This window comes from Bos javanicus, chromosome 4 (genome assembly GCF_032452875.1).
Source record: "Bos javanicus breed banteng chromosome 4, ARS-OSU_banteng_1.0, whole genome shotgun sequence".
Classification (NCBI taxonomy): Eukaryota; Metazoa; Chordata; class Mammalia; order Artiodactyla; family Bovidae; genus Bos; species Bos javanicus.
In genome coordinates this window covers 67,434,022-67,459,362 of record NC_083871.1, presented here as the reverse complement: position 1 = coordinate 67,459,362, position 25,341 = coordinate 67,434,022, and the positions used below count along the sequence as shown (strand labels likewise).

Here is a 25,341-nt window from a genome sequence, read left to right as displayed (position 1 = left end):
AGAGGATGAGCCAAGTTTTTTTTTTTTTTAATTATTAATTTTTGGCTGCACTGGGTCTTCATTGCTTCACGCAGTTTTCTCTAGTTGTGGCAAGTGGGGGCTACTCTCTAGCTGCAGTGTGTGGGCTTGTCATGGAGGTGGCTTCTCTTGCTACAGATCACAACCTCTAGAGTTGTGGCACATGGGCTTAGTTGCCCCACGGCATGTGGAATTTTCCTGGACTGAGGATCAAACCTGTGTCCCCTGCATTGGCCAGGCAGATTCTTAACCACAGGACTACCAAGGGAGTCCTTTTTTCTTCAGTTTTCTTACTGAAGAAAAAAGGTTCTCTCAATGAACTCTTGATTTCTCAAACTGCTTCAGATTTCTTGGGGAGCAGGGATTCCTCTTCTCTATTCCCAAGTTTCCTAGTGACCATCCCCTCACCCCAGTCAAATAGCCTATTCCAGTGCTCAGGGTTCTCTTCTGTGTGTAAGGGCCCATGGCGGGGAAGAGCCTGGGACTGATCTGAAACATTGCTGTAGAAGCAGATTCCATCTTCTTGCCCCTTAGTACACAAAATCACCCAAGAAGTGACATTTATTACTGCATTCTGCTTGTGACGTGTGTTTGTTCAACAACAACAAAAAATTCAAGAAACTACATTTTCAAGATTACGTGACATGTTTCAGTTACATTAAATGGGCCTCACGGATATTTGTTTTGTTACAGCCAGTCTTGAGAAGAAGGGACAGGGACTGAAGCTAAGATAGAGTCTAAGGCCCTATTTTTTTTCCCTATGGCTGCCATTGCAATTGGTTGTCATCTAATTATCTTTATAGAGACATAGAATCCAGATGGCTAACAGGCTTTGTCAGTTTCTGTTGCTTAGAACAGCACCAAGTAGATCTTGTAGCTCACTGAGAAATGGTGATTGATTTCTGATGTGTGCAGCCCAGGGACCAGCAAGGAGAGGTGGCATCTCTGGCTTGAGGAGTTTTCAGGGACCCCCCTCAAAGTTACTCCTGGCTGGAGTAGGACAAACGGCTGTTTCCATTTGTAAGACTGGTGAGCAACCACACTTCTCTTTACTCAGAGAATCCCTAGAGTATACAGCTATAGGCTGTAGTTTGTTGACACAGGAGAAGAACTGTCCCTTACATTTCCTGTCCTGTAACCTCTATAACTGTTAATAGCATCTCAATCTTTCCATCTTTCCAGGCCCTTTCCTCCATTCCATTTGCAATCAAACCCTGCCAATCCTCCTCGGCAATCAACTCCCTTCTCATCTGCATTTCCACCAGTGTTGTCCTGACTTACACTTTCAAGATCTCCTTTACATACAATGAAAATACTCTTTTGTTTCCCTGGGCTTCCCACATGGCATTGGGGTAAAGCATCCACCTGCCATTGCAAGAGATGCAAGAGACGTGGGTTTGATCACTGGGTCGGGAAGATCCCCTGGAGTAGGAAATGGCAACCCACTCCATTATCCTAGCCTGGAGAGCCTGGTGGGCTACAGTCCATGGGGTCACAAAGAGTCAGACATGACTGAGCAACTAACACTCTCACTTTCACTTTACATGTGCCAAACCCGGTTCAAAGCACTGAGAATCCCACTGTGGACAGTCCCTGCCCCCAAAGAGCTTATACTTTAGTTAAAGGAGACAGCACTCAAAGTAGACAAATACACTGTGTTGATGGTGATGAGTACCGTGAAGAAACATGAAATGGTATAAAAGGGAGCAGAGTGGGATGATGATGTGGAATTTTATCCAAGCTGAGCAAGTCAGGGAAGACCTGAATGAGGGAGCAGGGAGGGAACCATCTAAACATCTTGGGGAAAAGCAATCCAGGTGGATGGAGTAGCAAGTGCAAAGGCCCTGAGGCACAGAAAAACAAACCAGGGCTTTGGAGTCAAAAGGATCCATTTTAGCTTGATGACCTGGGGCAGATATTTCCCTTCTAGGCACTTATTTCTTCATATAAAATTGAGAATGATAATGATATGTTCTTTCTTCTGAGCTCTTGAGAGGATTCAATAAAACATTGTTCCTGGCATGTAACAGGCACTTGATATGCTGGTTCCCTTCTCTTCTCCCTTCCCCTCCATTCATCACTAAAGCCTCCAGGTAATGCTGACTGTGGTATCTGTTTTATAGCCGATGTTCAAATGTTTGCTGATATGAATTACAAAGGTACACATAGCTAAAAATGCTTCTCTCTTATAACAGCTGTACTTCCTTCTCTACCTTCAAGGGAGGCATTAAAAATGGTGTTCACAAAACCGTCCCAGCCATGCCCCCCACATATAACTGCTGGCTTCAAAGGGCGCTGGTGATAGGCAGATAAGAGGAGATAAGATTCTCTGGACATGGGTTCTATAATTGCTCGTGAGCTCTGTGATTCTAAGAGATGCCCCGTTTGGTTCCCTTTACACTCATTAACAGCAAAACCCTGCTGAAAACCAGCTAGTTGGTGTTGGGGTTGATCTGAGAGGAATAAAGGATTCCATGAAGGCTCTCTCATGATTTAAGGAGAGTGTGGACTTTCCTGGGATTGTCAATAGAGTGTCCAAAACTGTTTCTCTATCTTTAGCCAATTCTTCCTCATGTTTCCTCCTGTACGAGAAGCCTTCTCTGCCCTGTCCCTTACACATGGCTATAGTTACTATTAAGTGTCACAGGCACCATCATTAGTATGGGCAACCTAAGCTTAGAAATGGGATGAATTAAAACCATCTTTATGAGAGTTAGATGATTTTTTCTCTGTGAGAAAGCTGAGTGGTCTACCCTTAATTAGGTAAGAAAATAACCATTTTGAGCTGAATGCTTTGGGGAGCCATCGATACAAAATAAGTTCCATCATTTCTACCTCTGTTTCCACATGACTATCTGTCTTTCAATTAAAATTTCTTTTTTTATTTTTAGACCTAAGAGTAAGCCAGAAAATTTCACTTCTCTTATTACATTTTCTAGAAAGACTTTATACAATTGAATTTTTAACCTTTTGTAGATGTATTTATGATATGATTCATAGATTTACTCAACATTAATTATTCCCTCTTCACGACTCTGAAGATAACATCAAGTAGGTTTATTTTCAGCTCCCATTTCCGTGAAAGTAAAACTTTAAGGTACATGCACAGCTTTTCCTCTTAAGAAAAGTAACCAAACTAGCTAAGCGGCAGAAAGCCACTCATCATAGTTTAATAAATCACAAATAATAGTCTGATAAATTATATTTCTGTATACAATTACCTGCTTTCCTCCATGCCTCAGCCTGAAAGTCTGTCTTTTATACAGGATATAAGAGAGTTGTTATATTTAAGATACTGAAGGGCCCAAGAAAAAGGAATGACAATGGTTGGAAAATAGTCAAGGAGCTAAGAATCCATGGTGATGGGCAGGGCAAAAATGGAACTCATGAAAAAAGAAATGACTTGGGGCCTCATTCACTCACAGAATCAATTGTATCTTTGTCTATAACTAACATTTCAGAGAATGCCACTTGTCTTCTAAGGCCATTCTTTCCCTGGTATTCTCATCAGCATTGAGACGGAGGGATCCCATTATGTGATCTTACTACTTAGGTACTCACAAGTAGAATTTCATCTTTAAAATTGTCAAAAGAATTTTAGTCTTATCTAGTCTTCCAAGAAAGCTATAACATGAACAATGCCAGTAACAATTATGCAACTAAATTGTCCTTATGAGAATTTTAAAAAATCAATTTTGCCAGTTTATATTCATTGTGACTCATTTCCATATAAATGATCTGACTTTATTCTGTCTAAAAATAATTTGTTTTTTGGCTGAGAAATTTGCAGTTCTTGAAAGGTAGTTAGGTTGAGCTATTTGAAGCCATGTTGGTATGTGCTGGTTTTTTTTTTTTTTTTAATTATAATTCTCTCTTCTTCTGTTTGGCAGTGTATCAGTTACAGCAAGAGGCCCCTCGTCCCAAGAGGATCATTTGTCCTGGGGAGGTCAGTACTCAGCTATTTCCAATACACCTCATTAAATATGATGAATGGTCAGCACTGTGTTCATATTGGAGAGCCTTCAGAGTTACTGAGAGTTGATTTCTATTAATGTTTAAATGTCATCAGATTTAACATCTAAATAATCTATATTTTGAAATCATGTTATTTGAAAAATACTAACTTGTAATAAGAAGTCTTACATTTTTCACCACTGCAGAGGTAAATTAAGCATCTTTTTGTAAACTCCCCAAAATGTGTATTCTGTTTTTTCTTTGCTCCTGCAATTTGATACTTTTATTGCTTTTTTTATTATGAAATGCTTCCAGCAGAGAAAATGCAGAGAATGATAAATATCTGGACACTCTCAACACCCATATTTAGCAAACCCCTATGCTTTGTCATATTAAAAAAAAATCCCTATGAGAAGAGTGACTGGGTTTTTATTCTTGGAGATAAGCTTAAAAATATATTGACTCATAAAAATGCTTCCAAGCCATAGAACTTTCCCTGGCCCGCTTTTACTTGTCAGTTCTCTTATCATCTGATGCCAGCAAGATTGGAAAGGCAAGATGAAGGCTCTGTTTTCTGGTTTTATGCTGACCAGTTGCTTTAATAGCCAGACTAAAATCCTTCAAAACAAAGGTCTATGGGTCCTTGCTTGGTTTTCTTAGTATGATTTTGCTTAAATACAGAGTAGCAAATTTCTTTTAAAACTTCACATCTGCCTGATCAGGGGGGAAGACTCTTAATTCCAATAACCTTGAGAGTCATCCTTGACATCAGGACTTTCTGGCAGACTGACTAGATCTGTTTTTTTAATCTGTCTCAAAGACTTAGGTACATATGTACCCACAACCAGAGCCAACTCACTACTGTTTCATAAATGCTTCTACGGGAAGTCTTACTTCTGTGGAAAGGCACTGAAGTTCATCGAGTAGTCTGAATTTTAATAGAGTGAATATTCTCATCCCAGGAGTATCACTTGGGAGGAGAAAATATTTGATCTGAAAGGAAAAATTCAGAATGAGGTCAGATCTTTATTTGGTGGTATGGTCTTGTCTGTCACTTGCCCTGCTGACTGATGTCCCTTGGTTTTTCAATAATATCCAAATAAGAGAAGATTGCGATAAATAACAAAATTTTTAATGAGAAGTTTTAATTAGGGTATTTTGGGTGGGCATTAAGAAACAAGTTATTAAAAATTCCTTCAGTCCTACCTTATACGTTATACTACTACTTTATAGTATACTTTATACTTCATATAAAGTTTATACTTTATACTTAGTATTTTGCCATCAGAAAAAAATATAACCATGTATAGGGAGTTAGAGAACTTTCAATGTCTCTATGAAAAGAATGTTTGTGAAATTAGAATTCAACGGAAGTCTCTTCCTCACTCTCTCAGTTGCACCGGCTCTTTGTGACCTTCAGGACTGTAGCCCACCAGGTTTCTCTGTCCATGGAATTCTCCAGGCAAGAATACTGGAATTGGTTGCTATGCCCTCCTCCAGGAGATCTTCCTGACCCAGGGATTGAACGCTAGTCTTCTGTGTCTCCTGCATTGTAGGCAGATTCTTTACCCACTGAGCCATTGGGGAAGCGCACAGTCTCTTCCTAGAGTTATTAATAAAAAGTCTACTGGCAAAGTCTGGCACCAGAACTCGTAACCCAAGGAGATAGTAAATGTTCATTTGTTCATTTATTTTATATGTGTGTATTATATATAATATAGAGGGAGCCTACTCTGTTCTGACTTTCATCTAAGTGTTGGGAATACAGCAAAGAACTTGGCTATTGGTATCTTGAGATTTTATTAATTGCATGTAGTTAAAGGTATATTTAAGATATTATCTGTGTTTTGGGTATAAAAGAGAGAAAGAAAGAGAGAATAGAAAGAAAGAAAGAGTCCAAGCACTTCTTTGTTTCTCAAAATCTTGGAATCATGTCCATCATCCTATAAGCCAGGTAGAAGGTTAGCAGTGGAGATGAGTGGATTCAGATTAGCTTCATGAAGGCTCTTCACAGAGTTCTGCTTAAACTCTTCAGATATCCAGTGGGCCGAGGGTCCACTGCCTGTTTCTTTAATGTCACACTTGCATCAGAAGGGAGTGCCCCAGAGGCCTTAGCAGAGCAGAACTGTGTGCCACAAGCCACCACCATCTGCTATGACTGAAGGATATGGCTCACATGCAGCCGTTTTCTGCCTTCTCTCTTGTCTTCTAAACCAAGCTTTTCACCTTTTGACATTTATCAATCTGATTCATTAATAAGTTATGTCTGGTGGATGCTGGATTCCTAGGTAACTTTGCCCATAGGAATTCCGTATCTCATTTCTGCCAAGAAACCTAACACAAAATGGACGTTCATGGGCTCTCTTTCCTCAGCAGGTGGCGCGGGGCCCATCCAGTCAGGCAGGTGTCGGGCAATAAAGGGCCGAAAGTGCTGGAGCGACAGGTGCCGCTGAAATGAGCACCAGTGTAGCTTCAGGGCCCTCTGTCCTTCCGTGCAAATAATTCCTGCACACATTGCTCAGTCTCCCAGGACTTGGCCTCCTCCTAGTGAAGGCCCCTCTTGGATGCTGGGGAAGCCATTGCTTCTGCTGCAGAGGATGTTTGAGCAGACAGCTCTGTGCCTTGTTGTACACCTGTGTGCTCAGGGGGCGTGCCTAATGAAGACAGAAAGCCTTTCAGCTTGAGTGTGTGGCCAGAGAGACTGAAGCTTTATTAACATATTTACATGAAGCCGTAAAAGCTGTTTCTTTTGAAAACCCTTCTCCTGTCAGCCACCTTGTCCCTGGCATGCCACACGGGCCATGTTGCTCCAACACACTCCATCTCTTTTGTTTCTCTGATGACTAATAACCTCCCAGGCTGTGGGCCTCTCTCAGGTCTGGGTCCTCCCACTGAATGTGATAAATTCCACATTAGAGCACCAAGCGAGTCTGCAGTTACCAAGTCATGGAACACTGTTGTTCAAGGGTTACAGACACAGGCCAACCTGACTTGCATGCTTGGTGGCTCTCGATGAATACTGACCACCTAGTGGACTTTGTTGGAGAAGTAGCAGATCAAGGGTACAGACTGATTGAACAGGCGAAATCCAGTAAGCTTTGCAAACCCAGGAAGGGGAGCCTGGCTGCACAGTCACTTGAACTTGTCTGCAATCCTTGTTCTACCACTTTCTAGCTACTTGAGTTAGAGCCAAGCACCTACTCTTCTCCAAGGGATTAGGTCTACCCCCAGGGCAAACAGCTACTTTGCAGGGTGTTATAAGTGGGGTCTATGCGTCAAGCATCTAGAATGGTGCCTGCACACTGTGGATACTCAGTGTTGACTCATGGCAGATTCAGAAATCTGTGAAGAGCAAGTTCTGAGAGAGTCATTAGGGACATAGTCAGAGCAAGGACAGTATTTGCTGGATGTGAAAGCAAGAAAGGCAGTGCTCAAGAACAAAGCAAGGTGCCTGGGTCAGGGATTGAGCCTCAAGGTAAAAAGATACTGAGGATGAGGGACAGAGTACAAGCTGAACGACAGCTGTGGCACCGATTGAGTCGGGTAAGGTTAGTTACTGAAATAACAGTCCATTGCTTTCTTGAGATTTATTGCAGTAAATTAATATTTATTGAGCAGCCCAGCACCTGGCCTTCTCTACCAGCATTTTCTGAGTGTTCCATGCCAAGAGATGCAAAACATCTTCCAGGATGCAAAATTTCACTTCCCCTTTCTGTCAATTGTCAACCAGTCATCTCCTAAGCATTTTTTAATTACCAAACGGGTACCTGGGTGGTCTGCCAGAAATTGTGCAGAATATTGACTCTCAAATGTGTGTCTCTAGCTGAGACCTCTCCTGTGGGCTCCAAACACCTCGCTCCATCTGCCTACGTGATCTTTTCAAGTAAATGTCCTACAGGTCATCTCTAGTCTAGTGTTCAAAGGAGAACTTGGAACAAGAACAACTTTGTCCTTGGAGCCCACTCCGTTAAACGACACCTAACTTCAGAGACCTGAATGCCTATTTTCCCCACATTCACCCTTTTCTCATAGCAAGTTTCGATTTTGCCTCCAGATATATTTGGCATTTGTCACTGTTCTCTGTCGCCAGGACTACCCTGTGGTTTGGCTCATGGTCGTTTCTTACCTGGATTATTTTTTAAATCTATTCATTTGGCTGCACTGGGTCTAGGCTGCAGTATGCAGACTCTTAGTTGTGGCATGTGGGATCTAGTTCCCTGCTGCTGCTGCTGCTAAGTCGCTTCAGTCGTGTCCGACTCTGTGCGACCCTATAGACGGCAGCCCACCAGGCTCCCCTGTCCCTGGGATTCTCCAGGCAAGAACACTGGAGTGGGTTGCCATTTCCTTCTCCAATGCATGAAAGTGAAAAGAGAAAGTGAACAGGGGTCAAACCCCAGCCCACTGCATTGGGAGCACAGGGTCTAAGCCGCTGGACCACCAGAGAAATCCCTCTTACCTGGATTATTGCCACTCAGCAGCCTCCAGTTTCATATCCCTGCTTCCACTGTTGGCACTCTTGCTGATACACAGACACACACACAAACACACACACACACACACACACCATTCTTCAAACAGGAGCCCAAACCATCACTGTTAGGTATAAATCCAATAGCTTCCCTTCACTCTTAATAGGAAGACCTCACCCTGCCTATGCGCCCTGGTGTGGCTGCTGCCTTCCTCACAGTCCTGTCTGTACCACGATTCTCTGAGCGCACTGCCTTGCAGCCCCATTAGTTCTTGCTCCCATCCATCAAACAGACCACAGTGCCCCTGCCACAGGGCCTTTGCATTTGCCCTTTGCCTGAAATTCTTGTCCTTGAGTTTTCTACATGTCCAGATTTCAGATCAAACTTTATCTAATAACTGAAGCCCTTCTTGAGCCCCCTAAAAATTAGTACCTACAGATCTCTCTCATATCACCCTGTTTGTTTTGTTTATATAGTTAATACAATCTCTAATACACTTTTGATCATATTTAATTGTTTCCTTGTTGTCTGTACATCTTTCTCAGAAGAATACAAAAACCAGAGACATCACTAGTCTTAATCATGGGTACTTCCCTAGTATTGAGCCCAGAGCCAAGCAGCAGTGGGCAGTCAGTAAATATATGGTAAAATGATGAAAAAAAGAGACTGCTATCTTAAGGAATTTTGAACTCTCAGACTGTTACTAATAGCATATCAGATTTACTCCATGCTGTTATTAGGGGAGTCAGTTGGACTTTTGGCTGTTGTTAACGTTCTTACGTAAGCACAGACTAATATTTTTTCCTGCAACATTCTAAATTTCTTTTTGACTTTTCCAAAAGGCCAAAATGTTAAGATTTACTTGTATGACTAAAGTCAAGTTCCTCAGAATTAAATAAAGAATACAAAATATGCAGAAATTCTTTTGTGACTGTAAATGATTTGGTGTCTTATGTCATTCTTTTTTGAAATTGCTGTAGTGAATATGGGATTCTAAAAGGCAATTTCAAAAAAGGGAAATAAATTACATAGTATCATTTTAAATTGTTCTCCATTTTATGCAGCTTTACTCCCCCTCTCCCTTACCATAGAATAATTTATTTTGGAAAAAATATTTTAATGCAACAGTGAATTCTAGAACTGAGGTTTTTAGCATTTATGACCAGAACCAGTTTTTGTTTTTTTTTTTTTCTTGATTATCAGAGGTTAAGCCAAATACGGAGGATAGTGATCTATCTTAAATTTTTAGCAGTAATCCCTTATTTTACCTCCTAGTGATTAGTACTCACTTTTTAAATATTACCTTTTGTGCCCCTTCTCCTTTTCTGTGCATTTTCTCTAGTTTTTGGTGTTTGTAAATAGCTACCCATTTAATCTCTTCTACTTTATTTGTGAAAACTGTTGTTTTAAGCCTGCAAAAGCATTTCATCATTAAACTTTTTAAAATTTGGTTCACCATGCCTAGATTTCCCAGTCTCACAATCTTGTCGCTTTAGGTATTTGTCTTGTCCTGGGCATGTCTGGAAGATCTTAACCAGCCATGTTGATTGGCTGTATCATTCTCAGCTAACTCTGCTGCTGCTGCTGCTGCATCACTGCAGTCGTGTCTAACTCTGTGCGACCCCATAGCCGGCAAGCCCACCAGGCTCCCCCATCCCTGGGATTCTCCAGGCAAGAACACTGGAGTGGGTTGCCATTTCCTTCTCCAATGCATGCAAGTGAAAAGTGAAAGTGAAGTCGCTCAGTCGTGTCCGACCCTCAGCGACCCCATGGACTGCAGCCCACCAGGCTCCTCCGTCCATGGGATTTTTCCAGGCAAGAGTACTGGAGTGGGGTGCCATTGCCTGCTCCACTCAACTAACTCAGTACATTTCAAATCACAGGTTTAAAATAAACTCAGAGAGGTTTTCTAATATTCTACCATCCTCCCCACTTTCTTCTTCTATTCATTGAAAATAAGTGTTTTTGAGCAAATGTACATCAGAGCAAACAAGAAAAGTCTACTGCTTCAAGACATCAAGATAAGCTATGTCTTTAATGTAATGAGATTGATTCTATAAGCCACAAACAAAAACCAATCCCATTACCTTTTAATTGGCTTTATGTGTAGTAATCAGAAGGCTATTCCTTCCCTGATCAGAAATATTTCTCTTTTTTTCATCCTAGACTTTCTCCACCAGTCTCTTTTTCCCTCCTTAATATTGACACAACCTAGAATAAAGGGCGCTTGCCATCATTATTCCTTTCAGACTTTCATCTCACTCCCTAACACAGTAAAGCTTTTTGCTTGATGTGATTTTATCCTGCTTGGCTTGTAGACCCACTGTTGTAAAGGGGGAAAACCTTCTCATAAAACTAATGTTTAAAAATTTTTTAGACATGTGAGTTTTATTGTTTTCTAAAGTTAGAACTAAGAGTTTTGCACTTCTTTAAATAAAAAGCTTCTTTTTTATTAGCAAGTGATGCTGTCTACCAAAATACATGACCTTCCTTCCAAATTTACTCTTTGGAATATTTTGAATTTCTTCTAATAGGGCATAGACTTTGCACATTTGCACCTAGAAAATATTTATTCATTTCCAAGGTGATGGCGTGAGCAGAGGATAAGGGCTCTTGAGGACAAGCTGCTATAGAATTTAGAGGCTCAGGAGCTCTGAGTCGAGGGGACAGATGACTAAACTTGGAGAGGGCTGCCAAGGAACATCCATGTAAGGTGGGTATGAACTGAGGCAAAAGTGGAAGGTTTTTTCCCTTAAAACAGAATAAGGAAAATGAAGGAGAGTTAACAGTGATTGATAATTTGTAACATTTCTTAAGGAGTTACTTGTTTTAGTCCTTGAGTCATGTCCAGCTCTTTTGCAAACCCGTGGACTGTGTTGGCCAGGCTTCTCTGTCCATGGGATTTCCCAGGCCAGAATACCAGAGTGGATTGCTGTTTCCTTCTCCAGGGGATCTTCCCAACCGAGGGATCAAACCTGCATCTGCATTGCAGGCAGATTCTTCACTGCTGAGCCATCAGGGTAACCCTGAGAAGCTACTAGTAGAGATGAGTTACTACATTGTGTGCATGCATGCTAAGTCACTTCATTTGTATCTGACTCTACGACCCCATGAACTGTAGCTCACCAGGCTCCTCTGCCCATAGGATTCTCCAGGCAAGGATTCTGGAGTGGGTTGCCATGTCCTCCTCCAGGAAATTTTCCCAACCCAGGGATTAAATGCACATTTCTTATATCTCCTTCATTGGCAGGCAGATTCTTTTACCACCAGCACCACCTAGGAAGCCCACATTGTGTAGTTAGTGCTTTGTTTTATTTTTTAGAAAGGAATAACTGACAGCATCATGGATTCTGTCATCTTCACTTAGTCTGTGATAGCTATAACCCAAGATACCATCACTCACAGATGGGGGCAGGAGAGGGGTGGTCCAGACTGAGGGCATGGTGGTTATGAGGTAATGCCCCCATACCAATAGCTGTCCAGATGGCATGTCTGCTGTGTGACTCAGAGGTCAGGCCCATCAAAATTTCAGGTGTGGCCAGGACCGTCTGGGATAGGTACATAGCGCTGGATGCACAAGTGAGATTTTAAAGACATGCTTCACATTTGACTCATCTGGTTAAACATTAACTGAGAAATAATGCTCATAAAGGCAGTTACACTTTGCCCCGAGCAAGCCATGTTTCCTAGAGTAGTGTGGTCTGGCTAACCAAGCAGTGAGATGTTTGGGGAAAAAAAAGAAAAACACACGGATGGCACCGTCTCAGACTGTGCAGATTTGACTGTGGCGACTATACGGGATATTGCCTAATTATTTACTGCTGTCCATCTTTCCATAGTAATGAGTGCTAACACATATGAGTGACTTACTGCACACCGAGCGCTGGGTTGAAAAGTTTCACATACGTAATTTCTCATAATAGTGCCATGCGATTGTTATCTGTCTCATTTTACAAGAGGAAATGAGACAAAGAGCACAGGAAGGGCAGAGCCAGTCAGTCTCAGATGGTCCAAATCCAGGACTTGGCTTCTAACCCAGTGATTCTGAAAGTGTGGTCCCAAGACCAGCAGCAGCAGCAGCAGCATCACCAGGGAACCTGTCAGAAATGCGGATTCTTCTGGCCCACCCCAGACCAACGGTCTGGGTCTTAACAAACCCTGCTGGTCATCCTGATGTTTGCTCAAGTGTGAGGACCGCTGCTGGAGCCATTGTTCTCACTTCCTCTACTTTCTTTTTTGTTTTTAATTGAAGCATAGTTGATTTATAATGGTGTGCTAGTTTCTGGAGTATAGCAAAGTTATTCCATTTTACAAATATGTAATATATATATTCTTTTTCAGAGTCTTTTCCATTATAGGTCATTAAAAGATATTGAATATAGTTCTTGTGCTATACAGTAAATCCTTGTTGTTTATCTGTTTTATATATAGTAGTGTGCCTCTGTTAGTCCCAAGCTTCTAATTTATTCCTCCCTTGCTTTCCCCTTAGGTAACCATAGTTTTATTTCTATATCTGTGAGTCAGTTTCTGTTTTGTAAATAAGTTCGTTTTTATCATTATTTTAGATTCCATATATAAGTAATATACGGTATTTGTCTTTATCTTTTTGACTTACTTCACTTAGTATTTAATATGATCATCTCTAGATCCCTCCATGTTGCTGCAATGGCATCATTTCATTCTTTTTATGGCTAAGTACCTTCCATTTATGTATGTACCAGATCTTCTTTATCCGTTCATCTGTCAATAGACATTTAGGTCGTTCCCATGGGTTGGCTACTGTAAATAGTGCTGCCAGAAATATTGGGGTGTGTGCAATTTTTCAAGTGAGTCACTCTCTCTACTTTCTGTTTCATGCTGTTTTCCCTGTACCCTGGAGGAGATAGAAGAATCAAGATGCTTTCTCTCCTGGTGACGTTTACTGTTTGCCCAGCACTGGACTAGACTTTTCATGAACTTCAAAGTCAGTGCCAAGTCATCCCCTGGATGCCTTTTCTTTTCTAGATGTACTTCCTCCTTGATGTTATTTTCCATTCGTTAAAAGTATTTTGCCTTTGCCTCTCTTCTTTGCTATGTCTAGCTTTCCCATGCCCTCATCTGTTGCAGGGGCCAAGTATGAATCTTTGTTAGGGGAATGGTCAGTGCTTAATTTAACCTGGTTTTCTACATCCACCACTCCTTTCCCAAAAAGCTATTCTCCTCAGTCTTATGTTTGTATGACTAATTAACAAAAATGTTCAAATTCAGTTCTAGTCAGGTGATTTGTACTTATGTTCATCCATATTCAATATACATTCTTATGAACTCCAGTTCTTCTTTGATGTTTTCCTTACCTCGCTCAGCTCAGTTCAGTCGCTCAGTTGTGTCTGACTCTTTGCAACTCCATGACTACTGGAAGAACCATAGCTTTGACTAGACGAACCTTTGTTGACAAAGTAATGTCTCTGCTTTTTAATAGGCTGTCATAGCTTTTCTTCCAAGGAGCAAGCGTCTTTAATTTCATGGCTGCAATCACCATCTGCAGTGATTTTGGAGCCCAAAAAAATAAAGTCTCTCACTGTTTCCATTGTTTCCCCATCTATTTGCCATGAAGTGATGGGACCAGCTGCCATGATCTTCGTTTTCTGAATGTTAAGCTTTAAGCCAACTTTTTCACTCTCCACTTTCACCTTCATCAAGAGGCTTTTGAGTTCCTCTTCACTTTCTGCCATAAGGGTGGTGTCATCTGCATATCTGAGGTTATTGATATTTCTCCCAGCAATCTTGATTCCAGCTGTGTTTCATCCAGCCCAGCGTTTCTCATGATGTATTCTGCATATAAGTTAAATAAGCAGGGTGACAATATACAACCTTGATGTACTCCTTTCCCTATTTGGAACCAGTCTGTTGTTCCATGTCCAGTTCTAACTGTTGTTTCTTGACCTTCATACAGATTTCTCAGGAGGGAGGTCAGGTGGTCTGATATTCCCATCTCTTTAAGAATTTTCCACAGTTTGTTGTGATCCACATAGTCAAAGGCTTACCTAGTAGATGTGTACAAATCCCAGCTAAATTTACTCTTCCTTTCAATGAACCTTTGAATTAATAAAAGTGATAAATCCATTATCATTATGTCAGGAGTACTTTGAAATATATTTCTGTTTTCCAAGTGCTAGTCACTTCACTCAGTGAATCATCTGTGTGCTCATTGAGTAGCTCTCAATTCAGAATTGTAGGCAACTCATTTACCAGTGAAAGCCAGTCCAGTGCTGATGCTGTCTGGGCCGTGCCTCTTTGCCTCAGTCTACCACTCCTTTTGTTGTTCCCAGCTTGATTGGCACCATTGATAATCAATCATCTTTGGCTGTGTCCTCTGACAAGCCACAGTCTTGGAATTAGCTCTCAGTATGCCATATCTCCCTGTCTGGTTGGCAAGAATAGCCAGCTTTGCTTTCGTGATAGTATCTCTTTCTTCTTCCTGTTTACAGGGCCAGTGTCATCTCCCCATCTACTGTGGGAGGAAATTAAATATCCTTGGCACAGCCCCACAAAGGCATGCTGGTTACCATCCAGACCTTGTGTCCTCCTAGGTAATTACACATCAGTTGTTTGACGAATTGTTCTTGTATCTCCCTGGGTATTTCTACTGCGTCTATAATTACACTTTTCTGGTTGTCCCTCTGCTCTGCTGTGATCCTCCAAGTTCCATGACTCTCAAAGACCATGTTTAATGATGGTGCAGCAGCACCTTTCAATTCAAGGATGCAGATCAGGTCCCTTAGGGTTTCAGTATTCTTTGATTGTTTAACAGTATAATTCAACCGTTTGCTGTCTTCCTTCACTTTGATTTTTCAAGTTGGCATCAGTAGACCATAGATTAAAACTTAATGATTCTTTCCTCCCTGTGCAGTAAGAGACAGCAGGACGTGAACACAAATAGATGATTTGACCACCATTAAATAAAAAGGCCGTTTGAGGCATTGGCAAATGCCCTGAGTTTTGAGCTAACTATAAGATGTCCTGAAAATGATTTTTGAGAATGGACTCCAATGTGTGTTAGTCTAGAATAGCCATTGGCAAACAATTGTCTACCAGCTATTTTTGTAAATAAAGTTTTATTAGAACACAGCAATGCTCATTCCTTTATGTATTATCTGTGACTGCTTTTATGCTTCCATGTTGAGTCCTGGAGACAGATTGTATGGTCCTCAAAGCCTAACATAGTTACTATCTTATTCTTGCCAGAAAAAGTTTCGTGACCCCTAGTCTTGTATTAGAAATAACTTTGAAGAGTTAATACAGGCAAAGCACTCAGAACAGTGACATTTATCTGTGGGAAGTACTGGTCTTTAATTTCTACCATTTCCCAAGCACTTGTATAAATGTTAGCCAGAAGAAGAACTTTAGTTCTGTAGTTTAGGATGGATTTGACCCCAAGTGATTTTGAGAAACGTTTTGACCTTCATGTTTAACACTTGTCTATTGGTGAAAGAAGCCCAGGCATTTCCAATAAGAAGTTGTTCTTTCACCTGCTTCCTCACGGCCACTTCTTCCCTGTTAAGAAATGGTAGCCTGTTTAAAAAGGTGGCCCAGCGCTCCATAAGCAGGAAATTTTAAAGGTGTGTACAATCTCTTTATTTGGGAACACCATCTGAACATGTAAACTAAGCTCACCTTCTTTAATTTCAGGCCCAAACCATTTGGGGGAAAGAGTGCTGTGTCTGCAACTTACTATGAAATACACCCCCCCACCAAATTTGGATTAGTGGATGGATATAGGGATGAATAAACAGATATATCATAAAGCACATATATATAGCACATATTATAGAATTTAAATAGTGCATATATGGGTGTTGGCTGTTAACTTTTTTCAGCATTTCTGTCTATATGAAAAATTTCATAATTAAATGTCAGAAATAAAGACTAAGTTTATTTGTGCAAGAAGAGCAATGTCTGGCCAAGCTCTGACCCAGGGAACAAAAACAATCTCTGGGGTACGCAGTCCTGAAAGGCAGGAGTGTGGCTCAATGTCAGAGCTGCTGGAAGCACTGTAAGCTCAAGGATTTTTAACATGGAATAATTTGTCAGAAAAAGAATTTGAAAGCAAGGACAAACATGAATAAGGCACTTTCACTCTTATTTATTACCATATTGGGAATTGTTTGGGGGAAATTTCAGAAGTGCTGTTTTTTAGAAGTGCTGAATTAAGTAATTTTTTTAAATAATTGAGAAAAGGCTTTTAGATTTTATGGCATCATCACCATAGAGCAAAATGAATACTGGACCTGAAAGCAGCAGCTGGGTTTCAACCTCGAATCTGCTGCTAGCCCTGGGTAGCCCTGGGAGCAGATTAACTTATCACTCCAAACCACAGCTTTCTCATCCATAAAAAGGAGCAAAGATATTAATACATAGTCCACCTTCCTGGTAGAAGAATAAATGTAGAAGCATTCTGAAAGCCATGAGGATGTCACCAGACAATGAGTTCTCAATGGAGCCAGTATCAGGCCCAAGGTGGGGGGTGGTTCTTGAGGGAGCACATAAAAATCTTTACTATTTCAATCTATGAAGCACAGATAAACATATAAAATAGAAGCAGATATACAGTCTATTTGTAGTACTGAAATTTTGCTGGGAAGGAATGATTAGGAAAGAAAAATATGTGTAAAAAGGCTTCAAAGGAAGGTTATAATACAAACAATATTGAGAATGTTTTGCCAAATAATCTTTCATTTCTACCATCTCCTAAATTATGTTCCCTTTTTCTGCAGGTAGGTTAATTTTATCCATCAGTTTGAGCACATTCAATTGAATACTTGGATTGAATACTTACATTTGAATTTTTTCTTTCTAGGAGAGAGTTAAAAAAAATACTTCTGGGAAGAAGAATAAAACTGATGGACATTCTTTGCCTTTTCCAAAGTACATATAGTACCACTTAACCCAAATACCATTAGGCTTTGAAGGAAGGAATTTGCTAACAGGAATGAGGAATTAAATGAGCGTACTCACCCAATCTTTTTTGCCTCCTAGAAATTTATCAGCAGCGTTAGTTTTCCCTTGATTTAATTCAGTTCAATTGCATACTTCAAGCTCTTTGAGCCTAAGAGGTATGTGGAGAATTTAAAGAGAGTTCCAAGGAGAGTAATTAAGATGAATTAAGGATCGGAAAATAGGATCTGTTGGGAAAGATTCAAAGAACAAGGATTATTTAGTGTGAGGAAGAACAGGCAATCAGGTGGCTTCTAATAGTGGAAACCTGCTCCTTGGGAGAATATTCTCAGGTTCTTATCTGCCCTGAAGACCAAAGGAAGGGGAAGAGTGTATTTGAAGCAAGAGGGGCATGAGATTAGATATCAAGATAAAATATCTGTCCATGATGGAATCCTAGACTCTGACAAACCTTGATGGTATTTTTAAAAATAAAGTGCCTGTCTGTAGGAAGTTATCAGGAGAAGAAACAAGTAAGCCCTTTACGTTTTATTTTCTTGCCCTGGTCAGAGGCTGGCCAGCCAACCTGCCCTGTGTGGTCTCCGTGGCATTCGGCTTGATGGGAGGAAAGTTATTATTCCTGGAGCTGTGGCTTCAGGATGGCAGAGTATGAGTACCAAGCCCCAGGTAAGAGAGCAGACTTAGAGCAATACACCCAATTGCTTTGTCCATACAAGCAGGGCTGAAAGTGGGTGTTGGGAGCCCACACGTAGAGCCAGGGAATCAGTGTCAGAGAAGAAGCAGCAAGGAAGAGTGGGTCAAAGTGAGCTCCTGGGAGGGTGATCTGGGCTAGTTAGAGGAGAGAAATGGCCATGGCTAGGCTTTGGGGGCTCTTCGAAGGCTACTGTCAGAGTGGATCAAAATCCATGTAGAAGTCCTAGGAAGGTGTTAATCCCTTCCATGTTTGGGAACATCATTGGGAAAGTCATTGTTTCCCATCTTAGGTGTGTATCAGAATTTCCTGTGGAGCTTTGTTAACCTCACAGCCACCTTGGCTCCAGCCCTTGAGACTGGGATTTGATGGAAATATCACTTAGGATTCTGTTGTGAGCAACAGAATCAAAACTGGCTAAATTTAGAGGGAAAAAGTAGGAGGGGTGGTGAAGGAAATGATTGGAAAGATATGGAGAAATTCCCTGAATGGAAAAAAAAGAGCTAAACAAGGGGCTTTGGGAAGGATCTGTGAATCAGTTATCTTCAGGGACCCAGGAAATAGGACGAATGCACCTCTGAGCAGTGAAGTGTGTAGTTGGGGTCCAAGCTCCAGGATATGATAGCCTGCTTTTATATCCTGCTTCTCTGTATTTCAGTTTGCCTTTTGGAAATGGGTGTGATGGATTTTACCTATGGGGTAGTCATGAGCATTGAATGGGTTAATATACATGAAGAAAGTGCTTAGAACAATTCTTGGCACATAGTGAATTCTTAATGCCTATTAGCAAATATTTTTGTTGTAGCTGTTAGGCTCTGCCATTCATGTGAATCAACTCTAACCATTTCTCTTAACAGTTTTCTCCTCAGCTTGCAAGGTCCAGGCTCAGAGCATCTGAGTAGCTTATGTTGGTTCACACATTCACCCCTTGGCCTGAGAATGTACAGGAACTTGATTAGCAGAATCACTGACAACAAGTCATGGTTGTTCCTTGGGTTTCATTCTTTACTCTTTGGAGATTCAGAAAACTGGAAGGAGAGCATGTTTTGTCCCATGGTGTTGAAGCATAAAGGACCAAGGTGTGAGCCATCAACACTGCCTATGTTGCCATGAAGACCCCTTTTGAAATTTCAGTGAGTCCAGAAAGGGAATGTAGGCCATTAGCAGAGCTGTCTTTCAAAAACTGTATTACTTCGATGGAAGCTGAGCTGTATATAAGATAGGCTGTTTGTTGCTAGGACAACAGAGGTAAGAAGACAGGAGCTCTTTCCCCAAGGAGCTCACATCTAGAGATTGCAAAGGCCAACCAACAATATCAGTCCTAACAAGATCATGGCCCTAACTCAGGCCTTTATAAAGTTTATAGAGAGGCTAGGAAACCATACCTAAACTGGTGTGAGTTAGCCAGGAAAGATTTTCCCAAGATGGCAGCATCTTACCTCTTATTATTAAGATCAGTGCCAGGTTAAGGCATAGACAGGTTAACAAACAAGTATCAGAATTCCAGGCAGAGGAAACAACCCAACCAAAAAGGCCAAAGTCTATGAACAACCAAGGTGTGAAACTACAAGGCATTCTATATTAGGAACTTAAAGAATTGGGGGATGAGGATGTGGTGGAGCAAGAGTGTGTGTGCAAAGAACTGTTGAGTGAAAAAAAAATCCACAACCTAAAAGTTGAGAATTATGTTTTACTCAGCAGACACACTGAGGACTTAAGTCCAGGAGACAGCCTCTCAGATAGCTCTAGGGACTGTTGTAAAGAAGTAAGGGAGGAGCCAGGATATATAGGATATATAGGAGTTTGGGGGGAAAAAAATGCCGAGAGTTGGAACATCAAAAGATTAAAGAAAAATTAGACATCTCAAGTTAATGAAGCTAGCACTTTTCTATGTATGGGAAGATGCAAGAGTCTGGGCTCAATGCAGTATTTCCTTAGAGACGCACCTGAACTACCTAGGGCCAGTATCCTGTTTTTTCCATCCTGAATCTCTTCAGATTTTACCACAGTGGGGGTGGCTACAGTGGTTGATGGCCATCAGTTCAGTTCAGTAGCTCAGTCGTGTCCGACTCTTTGTGATCCCATAAACTGCAGCACACCAGGCCTCCCTGCCCATCACCAACACCCATGTCCATTGAGTCAGTGATGCCATCCAGCCATCTCATCCTCTGTCATCCCCTTCTCCTCCTGCCCCCAATCCCTCCCAGCATCAGAGTCCTTTCCAATGAGTCAACTCTTCGCATGAGGTGGCCAAAGTACTGGAGTTTCAGCTTTAGCATCAGTCCTTCCAATGAACACCCAGGGCTGATCTCCTTTAGGATGGACTGGTTGGATCTCCTTTCAGTCCAAGGGGCTCTCAAGAGTCTTCTCCAACACCACAGTTCAAAAGCATCAATTCTTTGGCACTCAGCTTTCTTCACAGTCCAACTCTCACATCCATATATGACCACTGGAAAAATCATAACCTTGACTAGATGGACCTTTGTTGACAAAGTAATGTCTCTGCTTTTTAATATGCTGTCTAGGTTGGTCATAACTTTTCTTCCAAGGAGTAAGCGTCTTTTAATTTCATGGCTGCAATCACCATCTGCAGTGATTTTGGAGCCCAGAAAAATAAAATCAGACACTGTTTCCACTGTTTCCCCATCTATTTGCCATGAAGTGATGGGACCAGATGCCATGATCTTAATTTTCTGACTGTTGAGCTTTAAGCCAACTTTTTCACTCTCTTCTTTTACTTTCATCAAGAGGCTCTTCAGTTCCTCTTCACTTTCTGCCATAAGGGTGGTGTCATCTGCATATCTGAGGTTATTGATATTTCTCCCGGCAATCTTGATTCCAGCTTGTGCTTCCTCCAGCCCAGAGTAACATCCTTTGTTTACTAATGTGGCAGGTGACATTCTTTGTTCACAGGGACATATTCTAGATACACAAGCAAGACCATGTTACGAAGATTCTGCATACTATTCATTTAATCATTCAATAAATATTTATTGAGCAACTACTGTATACCAGCTCTTTTATAGACTCTAGAACAGCAGTAACTAGCGAAGCACAAAAATCTCTGCCCTTGTATAGTTTCTATTTGAATGGAAGAGATTGGCAAAAAGCACACAAGTAAAATATATAGTATCTCGGGTGATGATAAATGTAGTGGAAAAAAATGAACCAGAGCAGAGATATGGGTTATGCCAAGGAGAGGAGTTTCCACTTTTAAGTAGAATAGTCTGGGAAACCCAACTAAGTTGTTTTGACCACATGGCAGTGGAGAGCCAGTGAAGGCTTTGCAGTAACATGATGACATTTACATCTTCTTCCTCACTATGAAAGATAAATTGGAGGATGATTAAAGTATGGGCAAGAAGACATGTAAAAATTTCAGCAGTTCAGGTGGATAGATAGTACAGCAAACATGGGGAGAAAGCAGGAGCATTTCGAGAGCAGTTAAAGAACCACATCCAATGAACAGGACTTAATGACTTTGGGGTTGGGAAGGAGGAAGGAGGGGAAGTTTTGTTTCCAACCTAGGAGTCAGGGCAAAGTTTCAGAGCAACATGCTGTGAGGGGTGGAGACCCACAGAGTAAAGGATTTAAATATTAGTTCACATTTATGTATATCATGATGGATATTCTTGTTGTTGTTGTTCTGTTGTGCCTGACTCTTTGTGACCACATGAACAGCAGCCTGCCAGGCTTCCTGTTCTTCACAATCTCCTGGAGCTTGCTCAAACTTGTGTCCATTGAGTCATGATACCATCCAACCATCTCATCCTCTGTCACCCCCTTCTCCTCTTGTCCTTAATCTTTCCCAGCATCAGGGTCTTTTCCAGTGAGTTGACTCTTCTCATCAGGTGGCCAAAGTATTGGAGTTTCAGCTTCAGCATCAGTCCTTCCAATGAATATTCAGGGTTGATTTCCTTTAGGATTGCCTGGTTTGATTTCCTTGCAGTCCAAGGGACTCTCAAGAATCTTCTCCAGCGCCACAGTTCAAAAGCATCAATTCTTCACCACTCAGCCTTCTGTATGGTCCAACTCTTAACATCCGTATGTGACTACTGGAAAAACCATAGCTTTGACTGGATGGACCTTTGTCAGCCAAGTGATGTCTCTGCTTTTTAATACACTGTCTAGGTTTGTCACAATTTTTCTTCCAAGGAGCAAGTGTCTTTTAATTTTATGGCTACAGTCACCATCCACAGTGATTTTGGAGCCCAAGAAAATAAAGTCTGCCACTGTTTCCATTTTTTCCCCATCTATTTGCTGTGAAGTGATAGGACCGGATGCCATGATCTTCATTTTCTGAATGTTGAGTTTTAAGCCAGCCTTTTCACTTTGTACTTTCACCTTCATCAAGAGACTCTTTGGTCTTCTTCACTTTTTGCCATTAGGGTGGTGTCATCTGCATATCTGAGTTTACTGATATTTCTCCTGGCAATCTTGATTCCAGCCTGTGCTTCATCACATGATGTAGTCTTCACGTAAGTTAAATAATCAGGGTGACAATATACAGCCTTGACATACTCCTTTCCCAGTTTTGAATCAGTTCATTGTTCTGTGTCTGGTTCTAACTGTTGCTTCATGACCTGCATACAGGTTTCTCAGGAGGCAGGATATTCTTAAGTATGTCTGAAATTTTTTTCTTTAGTGTTTTTCATATTTTTTATAACTTTTCCAAGGGTGGAGGGAGGTGGGTTCCCTTATTAATCTTATTGAGTTGTTAGTCTGTTTAGTTTTGCATTTATCTGAGCTATTTCCCTGAGTAGCTAGAGGTATTTCTGTCTTTTCTTAAAAGCTACTTTTATCAGTATTATCAAAAACAAGTATTCCCTCTTACCTTCGTTTTACTCCATTGTGTGTCTTTCAAGTATTTGTTGCTTATTTGCATTTTAGTTTAAAAAACTGTTTTAATAACTTCCTTGGCAATACTCGAGTCCAGGGTTCCTTTAGTTTAAGGTAGCATTATAGACGTGTTGGGTGTGCCTGTGTCTTGTAGGATGCTTCCCACGATGCCTGGGCTCTCCACCCACTGGACGCCAGTAGCATCCTCCTGCTAGTCCTGACAATCAAAATTGTCTCTAGATATGGCCAAATATCCCTCGGGGCATAAAAACACCTACCCTCCCCGCCCCCCCAAGTTGAGAACCACTGGTCTAAGAAAAATCTTTTACTTTTTATTTATTCTAATATTACCACTTATTTTAAAAGGTAGCTCAGTGGTAGAGAATCTATCAATGCAGGAGACGTGGGTTCAATCCCTGAGTCAGGAAGATCCCCTGGATAAGGGAATGGCAATTCACTCCAGTATTCTTACCTGGGAAATCCCATGGACAGAGGAGCCTGGCAGGCTACAGTCCATGGAGTCTCAAAGAGTCGAACACAATTGAGCAACTGAACACACGCACACATATTTTAAAATCATAATCCCTGGGAAAACATAGGGTAAAAAGGAAAGAAGACAGAAAACAAGCCAAATGAATGGGAACTACTTTGATCCTGAGCATCCAACCTGGTATTGTGTGCATCTACAAGTTAGCAGAAGGTTTATAGCAAGTTTCTAAGGAGCCTGACTTGTGGTTACTTACATAACTTAACAAAACCATTGGTAACCTTTTAAGGAGGTTTATTACAGAAAGACTGGCTGGTAGATTTTTTAATAATACACTTTAGTCAAGACAGGAAGTAAAGCACCTCATTAGTGCCCCATAAAAATCCTGGAGTTTAAAGTAATTCCATTAGGATAACTAAAGAAAAGAAAGGGAGATTTCAAGTTTACTCAATCTTATTCTATACTATGTGATCTGACCACAGAATGTAAATTTCTTTTTTTAATTAGTTGTTATTGAAGTTTAGTTGCTTTACAATGTGTTAGTTTCTGCTGTATAGCAAGAAACTATATTCCCTCTTTGTCCCCACAGAGCATTGAGTTCCCTGTGTTATACAGTAGGTTCTCATTAGTTATTATTTTATACGTAGTCATAAATATATATATATATTTATATATGTCAGTCCCAATCTCCCAATTCATTGCATTCCCTCTTTTCCCCTTTGGTGTCCATACATTTGTTCTCTCCATCTGTGTCTCTATTTCTGCTTTGCAAACACGTTCATTTGTACCATTTTTCTAGCTTCTACATACATGCGTTAATGTGCGATATTTATTTTTCTCTTTCTGACTTACTTCACTTTGTATGACAGTCTCTAGGTCCGTCCACGTCTCTGCAAATGGCACAGTTTTATTCCTTTTTATGGCTGAATAATGTTCCATTGTGTATATGTACCACATCTTCTTTATCCATTCATCTGTTGATGGACGTTTAGGTTGTTTCCATGTCCTGGCTATTGTAAATAGTGCTGCAGTGAACACTGGAGTACAAGTATCTTTTGTAATTATGGTTTTCTGTGGGTATATGCCTGGGAGTAGGATTGCTGGGTCATATGGTAGTTCTGTTTTTACTTTTTTAAGGAACCTCCATACTGTTTTCCATAGTGCCTGTATAAGTTAACATTCCTACCACCTTTGTAAAGGAGTTCCCTTTCCTCCACACCCTCTCCAGCATTTATTGTTTGTAGATTTTTTTGATGACAGCCATTCTGACTGGTATGAGGTGATACCTCATTGCAGTTTTGATTTGCATTTCTCTAATAATTAGTGATGTTGAGCATCTTCTCACAAAGAATATAAAATTTCAGTACCTGCATGTTATTTCTCTCCCTTTCATGGAGATCTTTGATTTCTAATTAGAAGGAAATTACCCAAATCTATTTTTTCCTGAATGAAGTTGCCCCAGTATCACCAGTACAAATCCCCCCATCAAAAACCTTTCTCCCACACTTGATCTGTACCTCAGAGAATCTAGCAGTCTAGCGGCCCTGTGTAGGAGGTTGCTAAATTGGGTTTTTAAATTATTTCTATTAAGCAAAAACTTAACACATACCAGCTGCTGGCGGATTATAAAAGCTGTGGTTTTTTTTTTTTTTTTCAATAATTGGAAACCTTGTTTACAGAGGGCTCACAGTATTCTTTAAATGCCTTTGTGTTAAATATAAAAGAACTTGTGTTTATCTAGGCAATGATAATCTGACTATAAAGCCAACTCATTTAAGGATTATGCTTCCTGTCTCTCACTATGCAGCTGTCACCCTACTGTTCTTTCAAGCTTTGCAAAATGCTGAAGATTCTTGCTTAAAATTAGAAGAATGAATTGGAAAACAAAACAAGTAGTTTGGAATACATCTAATTCTAAATCCCACGGAAATCTTTGAGAGACCCAAAAT

General features: G+C 40.8%; 1 protein-coding gene across 1 annotated transcript in view; it reads left to right on the top strand.

Annotated features, from left to right (window-relative positions):
* CHN2 (chimerin 2) overlaps window positions 1–25,341 on the top strand; it is a 341,634-nt gene that overhangs the window by 171,522 nt on the left and 144,771 nt on the right. Inside the window, exon 3 of the mRNA XM_061414246.1 lies at window positions 3,909–3,964. Coding sequence (XP_061270230.1) covers window positions 3,909–3,964 — 56 coding nt within the window. The remainder of the gene's footprint in view (window positions 1–3,908; window positions 3,965–25,341) is intronic.